General features: G+C 39.7%; 1 protein-coding gene across 1 annotated transcript in view; it reads right to left on the bottom strand.

The window, feature by feature from the left end:
* Nucleotides 1-8,899, bottom strand: part of LOC149015717 (AIG2-like (avirulence induced gene) family protein) — a 34,110-nt gene extending 25,211 nt beyond the window's left edge. Inside the window, exon 1 of the mRNA XM_089156047.1 lies at nt 8,718-8,899. Coding sequence (XP_089012173.1) covers nt 8,718-8,851 — 134 coding nt within the window. The 5' untranslated portion in view covers nt 8,852-8,899. The remainder of the gene's footprint in view (nt 1-8,717) is intronic.
* Nucleotides 8,900-13,142: the final 4,243 nt, after the last annotated feature.

The following is a 13,142-nucleotide window of genomic DNA, read 5'->3' on the forward strand; positions in this document are numbered from 1 at the left end:
GTAATCTTCTATTCTAGGTAGATTTCTCATTTATTCTAATCTTCTAGGTAGGATATTCTTTCCTACTTCATGGATAGCAGCTGTGTATATATTGATTGTAAAGTTCTGAATAATACACACAAGAATAAAACACTTCAATTCCTATTTCGTCATGGCATCAGAGCCAACCAATCTTGGGATTGCTGTTCAGCTTTCAGGCCTTCATTGCCTTTAATCTCTGGTGTTTCCGCCACATAGAGATTATTCTTCCTTTGGCCTTTATCGCCATTCTTTATTCAGCTCTGTTCTGTTTTTTTTGTTCCTTACCTGAAAAACAGATTTTTTCTTTCTCCGTCTTATCTGTCGTTTCTATCGCATCTTTGGTTATTGTTTCACATACTATTTTTAAGCACCTACAAAGAGTATGTCGAACCAAGAGAGGTTACTTCGGGACTGCATTTGATCGACAATCAAAAATCTCTGAGAATGGAGAATTGTAAAATATTCAATCTGCCTACAGGCTCGATGGAAGAAATTATTTAAAATGGTCTCAACTCATTCGGACCATTCTGAAGGGCAAAGGAAAGATGAGCCACCTGATTGGAGATGGACCGAAACCAGGAGATCCAAGATATGAAGCATGGGACGAAGAAGTTTCTATGATTATGGCATGGATGTGGAATTTTATGATTCCAGAAATCAGTGATACTCTTTTGAGCAACCTTAACAAAAAACCAGGTACATGTTCTTTGGCATATTCAGGTGAGTTTCCACTTTCTATTGGATTAAATGTCTTTAGTAATTCTCTTTCAAGCCCCTGGATCATAGATTCAGGTGCAACTGACCACATGACACACTCACCAAATCTTTTCACCACATATTCTCCCTGTCCAAGTAGTAGGAAGATAGCTACTGCTGATGGCTCATTAACTACTGTGGCTAGAACTGGAAATATTGAGCTCAACTCCTCCCTCACCTTGAAAAATGTCCTACATGTTCCTAGACTATTTACAAATCTCGTTTCTGTGAAGAAATTCACGCAAGATTTACATTGTAATGTAGTCTTTCACCATAGTCATTGTGTATTTTAGGACAAGGATTCGGGGAGGACGATTGGACATGCTAGAGAAAGGGATGGACTCTACTACCTTGAGGCACCAAGCCATTCACATGCTACTAATGGTAGTCCTTCTCAAACCAATAAAGAAAAAATATGGCTTTACCATCATAGACTTGGACATCCTTCCTTTAGGGTAGTCAGTCTTTTGTTTCCTTCTTTGTTTCAAGGCATACATGTTGATGAGTTTCATTGTGATGTGTGTGAGCTTGCTAAACACAAGCGTGTACCACTTCCTTTAAGCAAGAAAAGAAGTTCCATCCCCTTTTATCTCATTCATAGTGATATTTGGGGTCCTTCTAGAGTTCCTAATGTGTCTAGGGCTAGGTGGTTTGTGTCATTCATTGATGATTGCACTTGTGTCTCATGGATTTTTCTACTCAAAAACAAATCCGACGTTAGTTGTGTTCTTCCCAACTTCCATTCCATTGTTAAAAACCAATTTGGAGTTAGTATAAAAAGATTTAGATCTGATAATGCCAGAGACTATTTCAATCAAATTCTAACTCCATTCTTTCAAATGGAGGGAATTATACATGAGTCATCGTGCGTTAATACCCCACAACAAAATGGAGTAGCTGAACGGAAAAATGGCCACCTTCTTGATGTAACTAGAGCCTCCCTATTCCAACACAATGTGCCTAAGTCATTTTGGGGGGAAGCAGTCCTCACAGCAACTCATCTCATAAATCGGCTGCCTTCGAGAGTCTTAGGATTCAAGAGTCCAATGGATGTCCTTTCCCAGTTCTACCCAAACCTACAAACGACAAATAACCTTGTTCCTCGAATTTTTGGGTGTGTCTCATTTGTTCATATTCATGGACCACAACGGGGTAAATTAGATCCTAGAGCACTCAAATGTTTATTTATAGGATATTCCTCCACTCAAAAGGGCTATAAGTGCTATCACCCTCCTTCAAAAAGGTTCTATGTTTCCATTGATGTCACTTTTCATGAACATAAGTCTTATTTTTCCACATCTCATCTTCAGGGGGAGCATTCAATAATGGAAGATAAGAATGGAAATTCCTTACTTGACTTAAGTTCACTCCCAATACTTCACTATGTCACCTGAGTCAAACTGTGAACAACCTAAACTTTTGTCAGACTCACCTGTGTCAAACTGTGAACAACATGAACATATGTCAAACTTTGAAATGAAAGAGCCTACTTCTGATATTGAGCATGTGAGATTTGGCAAAGAAAAGGTGTTCTCAAGGAAGAAGAATCTTGTTCCAGAATCAGTGCAAGTTCAAGACTCCAATCCAAATTCTGGAAATGAGGTACAAATGACTAATCCTTTACTACAAACCAAATCTGATGTGCCCACAGATAGTAATGAACTAGACCTTCCTATTGCCATTAGGAAAGGCACTAAAGAATGCACAACGAAACCCATGTACCCTCTTGCCCAATTCTTGTCCTTTAAACATTTTTCCCCATCTCATAGAGCCTTTCTGGTAAGTTTAAACACCATTGCCATTCCTAACAACTTATCTGAGGCTTTATCCAATAAGGAGTGGAAGCAAGCTATGAATGTGGAGATGGAAGCATTAGAAAGCAATGGAACCTGGGAACTTGTAAGGTTACCAGAAGGGAAGAAACCTGTGGGGTGCAAATGGGTCTATACATTGAAGTATCGAGCAGATGGATCTTTAGAAAGGTACAAAGCAAGGTTGGTAGCCAAGGGCTACACCCAAACTTACGGGATTGACTACCTTGAAACATTTGCTCCAGTTGCAAAAATGAATACTGTCAGAATCTTACTATCCTTGGCGGCAAATTATGGTTGGGACTTGCAACAATTTGATGTTAAAAATGCATTCTTGCATGGTGAACTAAAGGAAGAAATTTACATGGAGGTTCCACCGGGTTATGAGAATGATTTAGCTGCTAATACTGTATGCAAGTTAAAAAAGGCCTTATATGGACTCAAACAGTTATCGCAGGCATGGTTTGGCAGATTTACTGAAGTCATGATTAGTATGGGTTACAAGCAAAGTCAAGGAGACCATACATTATTCATCAACCACTCATCATCAGGGGGAGTCACAGCACTACTTGTGTATGTTGATGACATAATAGTGACAGGAAATGAAGAAAAAGAGAAACAAAATTTGACTCAATGCTTGGCTAAGGAATTTGAGATCAAGGCTTTAGGAAGATTAAAATACTTCCTTGGCATTGAAGTTGCTCACTCTTAACAAGGCATTTTTATCTCTCAACAAAAGTATATCACTGATCTCCTTAAAGAAACAAGAATGGCCGCGTGTAAACCAACAAGCACTCCAATAGATCCCAACAGTAAACTTGGGAATGCAGAAGAAGATGTTGTTGTGGACCGAGAGATGTATCAAAGACTAGTAGGAAGACTAATCTACTTGTCTCACACAAGGCCCGACATAACATATGCAGTTAGTGTAATCAGCCAATTCATGCACAGTCCAAAGGAAATTCACTTGCATGCAGCTCATCGTGTGCTACAATATTTAAAAGGGACGCCAGGGAGAGGCCTTTTATTTAAAAGGAATAAAAGAATGATACTAGAAGCATACACTGATGCTGATTATGCAAGGTCAGCAGTAGATAGAAGGTCAACCATAGGATATTGCACCTTTCTTGGTGGCAATCTTGTGACATGGAGGAGCAAAAAGCAGAATGTTGTGGCTCGGTCAAGTGCAGAAGCCAAATTTCGTGCAATGGCTCAAGGAATATGTGAATTACTTTGGTTGAAGATTATCTTAGAAGACCTAAAGGTTGAATGGGGTGGACCAATGAGATTCTACTGTGACAATAAATCAGCAATCAGTATAGCACATAACCCTGTTCAACATGACCGAACCAAGCACATTGAGATTGACAGACACTTCATCAAAGAGAAGCTGGATAGCGAACTGATTTGTATGTCGTATGTGTCTACACATAGTCAACTTGCTGATGTACTTACTAAAGGATTGAGCAGCTCAGCCTTTCAAAAATGCATATCCAAGCTGGGAATGGAGAATGCCTATTCACCAGCTTGAGGGGGAGTGTGGAAAATCTTAGAATCATATCATAATATTTTATTAGTATCTTTAATCTAAGTAGATCAGATTGTAATATTCTATTACAGGTATTTTTCTTATTGTATTTTTCTATTCTAAGTAGATTTCTCATTTATTGTAATCTTCTATTCTAGGAAGATTTATCATTTATTCTAGGTAGTTTCAAATTGACTCAAACAAAACCCTGAAGACTCCAAATCGCATACTCTAAGTTGGAAATAAATCCAACTCTCCAAAATGGGGCAAAATGCCCATATAAGTAAATTACCCCTCAAGTGGGTTTCAGCCAGATTAAGGAGGTCTTTTTGAGCCCTCTTGAGGGCTCCACTTTCTGGTTCAATTGGGGGCATATTTTGTGTTTAGATCACTTCTTTCCCACAAAACCAAAAAGTGGAGGTGATTGAGGGGGTTGATTCCTCTCCAAAAGGAAAGTTCTTCGTTCTTCTTCTTCAACAAAGGCAATACAGCAATCTTCAACTTGCAAGAAAACCAAGGGACAACCATGTTATCAATAACAAAAGGGTTGAGGAGGGTTGATAAATTGGAGTTCTGTACACGCAAAATAGTAAATAGCAGTAGCATATCAATCCACTTCAACCCTCTTCTTTGATCGATCAAATAACAGTTATATCATCATCAAAGGACAAAAGTGATAGAATCAGCATTTGAAAGGGTGTACTTCTTCTTCAGAATTATTTGGAAAATTTGAGTTGTGTCAATGACAAAAGACTGCTTGATTTATAGAATTGAATAAAGAGTACAAGTTACAAGTATACTCTTAAGGCAACATATATATAAAACCCTATGGACAATTCTACTCTTGAACCCATATTACAATACTCTCCCTCAAGTTGGTGCATTGATATTGATCATGCTCAACTCGCTAACATTAGAAATAAATTTAACAATTAACCCTTTAATAAAGACATTTTTTGAGGATGATAAGGAAGAAGTCCAAGCCTGGGACATCAATTGATGCAGGGCTTGAATTCATCAGAATAGAAAGGTGCACCAGCCAGAGAGTTCTCTGTCATAGTAAGATAGGCAATAGAAACCAAGGTTCAGAATGACTAGAACCACGCCTACCATTGCACATGGCAGGAAGCAGAGTGACCATTACGCTTCCAAGGTTTGACTCACCACAATAATTACATTTCACAGGAAGATGAGCTGAAGTAGGAATGTCAAGCAAATAAGCCAGAAGGGATATAGAAGAACCCCCACATGGGTTACTAGGACAAATGTAAAGAGCAGAATGCTCCACAAGCATAATGTGTGCCATGGTACTATGTAAGCTCTCCTGAGTCACTCTTAGCATAAGCCTGCTCCAGAGATGGAAATAGTTCCCGGTTAAGAACATGAGCGAGAAACTTATACCTAATATGTATTTAATCCACCCCCAAAAAAAAATATTTTGTACTCACAAATCTTGTCTTCCTATTTATGGAAGACAAGAGTATTAGTGTCACAAGTCACACTAAAGCACACATAAAAATCTCATGTCTGCCAGAGGCCTCATAAAGTGTTATAATATTAGGACAAAGACAGTCCTACAACAGTTGATAAGTCTTCCATCAAATCTCCAAACCCTAAGCATCATTACCCACTTCATAATGTCTCCTTAGCAAACTTCCATACAATAGTAGCAACCTCAAGAAGAAGGTAGCCTTCCACAATAGTGGGATCAATGGAGTTGAGAAGATAATCCATATCCAAGCATTCACTAGTCTCCCATTAATTTGAGTCAGATAACCAGTAAGAGGCTTCACAAGCTGCCAAAGAGATGGCCAAAAAGACCATAGGAACCAACCACCAGATGACATGATCAAGACCAAATCGAATAATTACACCCATTTGATTTGACGGTGTTTATAGGGAAGAGAGGAAAACCACATCAGTGCAAAGGGATAATATCTTCCGCACAAGTATTGAGTAGATTGCCTAGTCATGGTCACTGATCACAAACAAGGAATGAAAGACAAAAGAAATATGGAAAACATCATACACAATCCATTAAGCATAACAGGAATAGAAACCATATGATCAACATGGCCCTTGGTGGGAAATAAATGCTCACCACCAGGCAGTGTGAAGTGTGAGTGGAAGCAGGGTGGCTAAGAGAAGAGAAAAAGAAAGCAAAAGGGTGGGCGGTGCTTCTGTTGTGTCAGGAAAAGTGGCAAAAAAGGAGAGGATGTGGCAGAAAAGAGAGAAAGGAAGGACGTCGATGCCCCTTAAAAAACAAAAAAACAAAAAAAGTAAACAGGAATGGGGATAGAAAGTAGAGTCAAGCACTGTCTGCAGTGGAAAAACTTTAAAAATTATAAAGCCAGAAGCGCAGAGGGTGCTCCCAAAATCAATTTGCTCCAATGCCATGAAGAATTATTCAGTGAATTGAACTTATGGCAATGCGACACACATCCAATTTATTTATAATAATGAATGAATGAATGAAAAGCACAAGTTACAAACACATCCTTATCACAACATAAATAGAAACCTGTGGAGAATTCTTCCCTTGCAACCATATTACTTTGTTCCCAGATACGTTAGCAAATTAAAAGCAGCAAATTCAAGAAAATCCTTCAATCTCGATGTATGAATCAGCAAGAGAGAGGGGGGGGAAAAGCTATTTTGGTAAATAGTTTAATTAGAAGAAGAAGAATTTGCAGGGAAAATTAACTCTCTTTTTTCCCTTCCCTTCAAGGTAATCAAAACAGAAGTCAAGTAGATTCAGATATTGGCTACAGCTCAGTTACATGAAACAAATCAGGATTTGCCAACTAATACTAGCAAACATAAGAGAGAGAAAGAAGGGAATGACGGAAGAGGAAGAGATTGCTGAGAACCAAATTAGAAAGGTTTACTTGTCTACTGGTCCTTTATTTATGCTACCTGTCCAGTATTGATCTTCTATCCAAAGTAGGATTCTTACTGAGAATAAAATATTAATTACAATCAAATAAAAACTAAATTAGGAACTGAGGGCATACAAATTAGTTAAACGTAAAACACTAAGGTACACCATGATAGGGACAACTCATATCATGATCCTTCACAAGGAACTATGCTGCAAACAGTTCAAACTTAACAGGAATATTAAGGAAGGTTCTTCTTATTAACAAGAAAAGCATACCCACAGCTACCCTCTTATGAATGAAACACCCACAACCACACTCTTATCATTGAGGTTACTAAGTCATTGCGACTTCCAGACATCCATGCTTCTATGTGAAATACCCACCCACCTTCATGTCTATAACTTCTTCTTTTTCACATGTATGTCGCATTGTATTTATTCCTTTAATCTTGTCCATCGTTCAATTCTGCTTCCTTTCAAATAGTTAGTTTTTCTGACATAAAGAAAGTTTTTTAGTAAATGATATAAGAAAATTTTCCAATATCCAGAATACCACTTAACTCTTCAACTACACCACAAGCAACTTCATGAACCAGACTTTTGCTACATAATACCAATCAGAATTCAGACCTAGAAGTATATGCTGGGTTTGTTGTACGCATAGACAAATAATAAGAAGAGAATGAAATTGCAAGCAAAAACAGTAGAAATGGGGGGAGAGAGACAGAGAGAGTCCAAATTTTCAAGTTTTGCAAACCTGTCACCTGAACTAGAAGATCATTTCTAGATCTTCGAACCTATGCAAGGGTTCAATATGACAGTTAGGATAAAATCTGAACTGACAAACAAAATAATAAAATTCTGAAAATGGATCTTTTTAATAAAGAATCCATTAGTGCTGGTAAAAAAGCAAGAGAAATATTCATTTACAAGTATATATCGAACTATCAACTAGAGAGTGCCTAACAGGCCAGCAGATTTTGAAACCATTTTTCCCCTTCTTTGTTATAGAGCTTTAGTTTTTCATTACTCTGGGCTTTTCATGATATCTTTCTAGGCTTGTTCGGAGGAGATGCAATGAGATACAGATATGGAAAGAAGTAATCAGTGTTTGGTAAATGCTTTTATTCGCCATCCCAAATTTATTAAACAAGGGCGAAAGAAAAAGTAATTCCGAAATCTATGTGACTGGAGAACCCCAATAAAATGGCCACGAAAAAAAATCCAAACAAAAAAGAAAGGTAGTAATTCTAATTATAACCCAATGGAAGTTGAAACTGATACTTATACCATGGCAATCACCGTCAATAGAAACAACATGAAACTGCAAGTAAGAACGAATTGATTGCTTTCATCGTTTGGTTCCCCTGATCCCAAATTTAACTATTGTATGCAAAACAGAAACCTTGTCAAAAAATACAAAACTCTGAACTATCAGTGGAAACTCCAGGCGAAATACTGCGCAAATTTGTAATAATTAGAACATTGACACAAAGAAACTCAACCTTCACTATCCACATCCCACCAAAATAAAAGGTCATCAAATCAATCTTTCTATGCATGCATGTAAGATTCATCAAAAACTAATCTTTTTGAGACAGGAATTTAAACCCATCAGAACTAACGATACTAGAAACCCAGCAATCAGATGAAGAAGGAAAATATACGACAAACCAGAGACACAGAGAGAGAGAGAGAGAGGGGGAAGGAAGGGTCTTACTAGTCGTGAAGGATGGCGGGTGAAGATTCAGGGACTCGCTTTAGTAGTGAGCCAACTACTTCGTCGGCCAACAGGCTTCCGTAAACAAAGACGCTGTGAGGGCCATGAAGATGAGACAGTGAAGAAGAGTCCATTCTGTTCTGGTTCTGCAACTCCAAGCTCCGATTCTTTCGGGAGCTGAATAAATCTTCTTGGAGGAATCAGCCTTCCATGTACGCTTTATAGTGGCATGGAGGATACAGGAGGGCCCACTTGTATGTAACAAACATTTGCATTGTGACTAATGCCACGTAAATTTTATCTTTTGCTGTTTCTTTCTGCGGTTTTTTTTTTTTTTTCTTTTTTTTCCTTTTTTTTTTTTTTTTTTTTCTTTTTTTGTCTTTAATTAACGTTAAGTGCTTCCCTGGCCTGGGGCATGCCCCGCATGCCTACGTTTGTTTGTTTTTTTCTTTTTTTATTTTATTAAAAAAATGAAGGAAAAACTATTAGTCATACATATATACGATTTAGCCATATATAAATATTCTAATTTAAGGGCATTAATTTATTAAATTTATCTTAATCTTTGGATTAAAATATTTCAAATTAAATCCCGAGAGGTGGCTCAGTTGGCAAAAGACTAACGCTTCTACATACGGGGTCAGAGTTTGAATCCCCTCGGGACTAGGGACGAAGTCCTTTTCTATATTAATTATATAAAAGCTCCCCTGAGGATATAGTGGTGGTGCCCGAAAAGTTGGCCCGGATGAACCTCAGATAAAAAATATTCCAAATTATGTTAATGCAACTTGCTCGATTGATAAGACCAACACATCTTAGTGGAGAGATCGTGAGCTTGCCTCTTACTAAAGCATACGTAATATCGTCATCCTCTATATATAAAATACATTATTCTACCAAAGAAATATTTTAGATGATTGAATCTTATCACTCATTGGGAGATTTTTCTAAGAAAATAATCAAGATTCTAATATTAGAATCATTCGTCTTACCCAAAAAAAGAAAGTTGGTGTTATTCCAAAATAAATCAAAATATTGGATATATTTTCTTTTTCTAAAGATAGATTCCTTATCAAGAATTTAATATAAAAAAATATCCCTTATCAATAAATTACTTTTTAAGGATTTAAAAATCGTATCTAATAATGTTTGTGAATCTCTTTAATTAGAAGGACCAACCAAATGAATGAGAGATTGATCAAGGAAGGTGGAAGATGTTGGAATACCTAGTGAGGGACTAGGATATCATGTTTAAGAGGCTGATGCGTCAAAAATCTGCTGAGCCCTTAGATCTCCTCCTGATGACTTGCAAAACAAAAGCGTCAGATGTGGCCCGACCGCGGGGGTCGGGAGTCCACCTCCGAAGGCTAAGTCAGTTGATGAACTTAATCACAAACGGCTCTGCTTGAAGCACAGAACTAAGGAATGAAGAACTGGGAAAGGTGATCTAGATCGTAAGCCCCTGATAGTTTACGTCTACCAGTATATATTTGAATCTGAGTCCCTCACCTCGTATGGCAGTGAGGTTTATATAGAGTGTACCTTCGAATCTCCTTCGCTGGATGCACTTTAGCCTTCCTCGGGTAGTCGTTGGATCTTAACAGTTAGATCCGTTGAGCGATAGACTTCTACTAGTTTGGACTAGTAGAGGACTCCTGAGATAACCTTTAGGTTATGCGATGATTATCCCTTCGATAATGATTAGCCGCAGCCGTCAATTTGAGTCTGCCATCATTAGGGTAATTAACCTAATCCATAAGTTGAATTAGGGCGTGCTTGTAGCTGAATAAGTTTTCTTCCTCAGCAAGCCATCTTACGGATTCGGTTCGCTCGGGAGCGAGTCGATTCCTTCTGTCTCGACCGGAGTCGAGGATCAAACCAAGTATGAACCCGATTCGATCATATTTTCTCCATATCACGAGCCCCCCGACCAAGCGTTTGGTCGATCCCGAGGGCTTGGTTTTTAACTGGGTTCTTCGTCAGGCAATAGTCTCTGAGTGTTCCATTAAATGTCATATCACATTTAATGCGGTGGTCACTTTTCCTCGAGCGTTGTGAGGGTAATGCCACGTGTCTCTTTGCAGTCAATCTGTCGTGGCTCACGTAACCCAAGCGACGGTTTCCGAACGCCTATTTTGGATTTGTGAGTTCAAACTTTCAAAACGTCTTCTAATCTCGATCGTCGATTTTGAATCAATCTCGATCGTTCAGATTCCCGAACACTCGTGCGGGTGCTTTAAAAGCGGTTCGTTGTCTTCGTAGGTTTCATTCTTCCTGTCCGGAATTTGAACCTTTGTCGTCGCTTTCGCGCCTTCCTGCTCTAAAGCTTTTGCCTCACTGAATCAGTAAGTTTATTGGTCTTTTTCTTTTTGTACCTTACTGAAACAAGTAATGGCGGATAATAGGGTTTCTCTGGTACCCAGTGTTAGTAATAGTAGTGGTAATGAAGCTTTTGCTTCTCCTCCTTCCGAACAGTCGGATAGTGATAACAAAACCCTAACCGTCCTCTCGGCGCGAGTTTGCTTGAAGTTTCTCAAAAAGGTTTAGAGAGAAAAACCGAAACTCCTTCCGTCCTTCCTCAGTCTGGATCTTCCAAGACTTCTAGGGTAACTGCCGAGTCTTCCAGGCAGCCTCAAACTTCCAAGTCCGATGGCGGACCTGGCTCTGTTCCCTCCATTTTCAAGGAGGAAACCCTTCTTTCAGCAATCCAAGATTTTGATTTTCCTTCCTCTTATCAGGTTAGGGCTCCCCATCTTGATGAGAGGGTTGATTCAACCCTTTCGGGTGAATTTTCTCTGTACATAGATGCACTGGAAAGCGGGGTTCACCTTCCCTTTTTTAATCCTTTGTTCTCAGCCGTTCTGAATCATTGGGACATTTGTCCTGGAATGCTCCTTCCCAATAGCTGGCGTCTCATCGTCGGCTTCTTGGGTTTGTGTTTTGAACTTGGCATTACGCCATCTCTTTCTCTCTTTGTGCATTTTCATGTTCTTTCTATCTCCCATCCTCCCTAGGTTGGGTTTTTCTCATCCAAACGCAATAAGGCTGAACTTGATTGGAGGGGCAACATCCTTGTCAAAGGAACTTGCCCTTCTAACCACAAAAGATGGCGTGAATGATACTTTTTTTGTCGAGTGCCTCCATCAGATCTTAACTTCCCGACTGTCTGGAGGCGGTGTACTTCTTCTGAGAATAACCGAGGCCTTCCCTTATCCAAAGAAGACGAGGCGGCCATCAGGAAGATCAAATCCATTCCATGGTATCAAGAGATACATGGACTTGAGGTGGAGTATAACTCCATTCTTCAGTATTGGGGCTTGGCTCATTGTGAGCTTCTAACCATCATCCTTTAATTTTACTGAAGTGATACGTCTTTAATTCTAACTCTTGCTCTTCTTTGCAGTGCCTCCAAGAATGAACCCCGAGAACCTGCAAGTGAAGGCCGCTAGGGCCGTTGTGACAACCGAGCAACGATAGCCTAGAGCCTTGACCGTTGATCAAGAGGCTTCCGTTCCCTCTCCCGACCCCTCTTACAGGGGTATCAAGAATATCAAGCCCGTGGCTAATGCTTCGGGTAAAGGGAAGAAGCCAATGGTGGAGAGGTCTAATGTCTCCTCCTCCGCCCGAACCAAAAGGAGGCATGATACAGTTGATGCTTCCTCCCACAAAAAATCCAAAAATTCTGCAGATTGTGAGGAGGTCTTCACCCCCTAGTGGACCCTGAAGTTGACCGACAGGGTGACACAGGATCCTGAGAAAGCTGCAGAGTGGAGCTCCCTCAGTCTTATTCCTTCTGATCGCTAGGAATTTGAGACCCTGGACGACGTTGCCCTTGTTAGTCAATCCACAAGGTACCGGTCTTCTTGCTTACTTATTTTTTCAAAATTTCTTATGACTTCTTTTGATAATTTCTGCCTTCCCACGAATGCTGTGTTGAGCTTCTATCAACACATGGAAGCATTGAGCCGGGTTGGCCGCAACAGCTCCTTGCTGCAAACCTGTGAAGAGAATTTGGCCAAAGCCAATTCTGAGATAGACCGACTTACAGCAGCTGCCGAGGAGCTGCAAAGAAAGCACGAGGAAGAAGTGAACTCCCTTAAGGAGGCCCTTAATGCTTCAAAGGCTCGTGCTATTGCTGCCGAGCGGGATGCCAAAAAGCAAAAAGAAGCTGCCACGTTGTTCGGTGACCGACTTGAATTTAAATGTATAGAGAACGAAGAATACTTGAAGTTGGCGATTCCTAGCAAGCCCGAGCACATCAAGCCAGAGCTTCGGAAGGATTGCGTTCGGAAGTACCTAAACAGCGAACCTTTCTCCCAGCTATTGGGTGCCCACAACGTCCAAGCTTATCGCTTGGGGCAGAATGACGTTTGGGAGCGAATTCTCGCATCAATCCCTTCCTTCGATACTGCTCCCTTTCGTGAG

The sequence above is a fragment of the Hakea prostrata genome, chromosome 5, assembly GCF_041222555.1.
Source record: "Hakea prostrata isolate BN-2017 chromosome 5, UWA_Hpros_2, whole genome shotgun sequence".
In the NCBI taxonomy this organism is placed as follows: Eukaryota; Viridiplantae; Streptophyta; class Magnoliopsida; order Proteales; family Proteaceae; genus Hakea; species Hakea prostrata.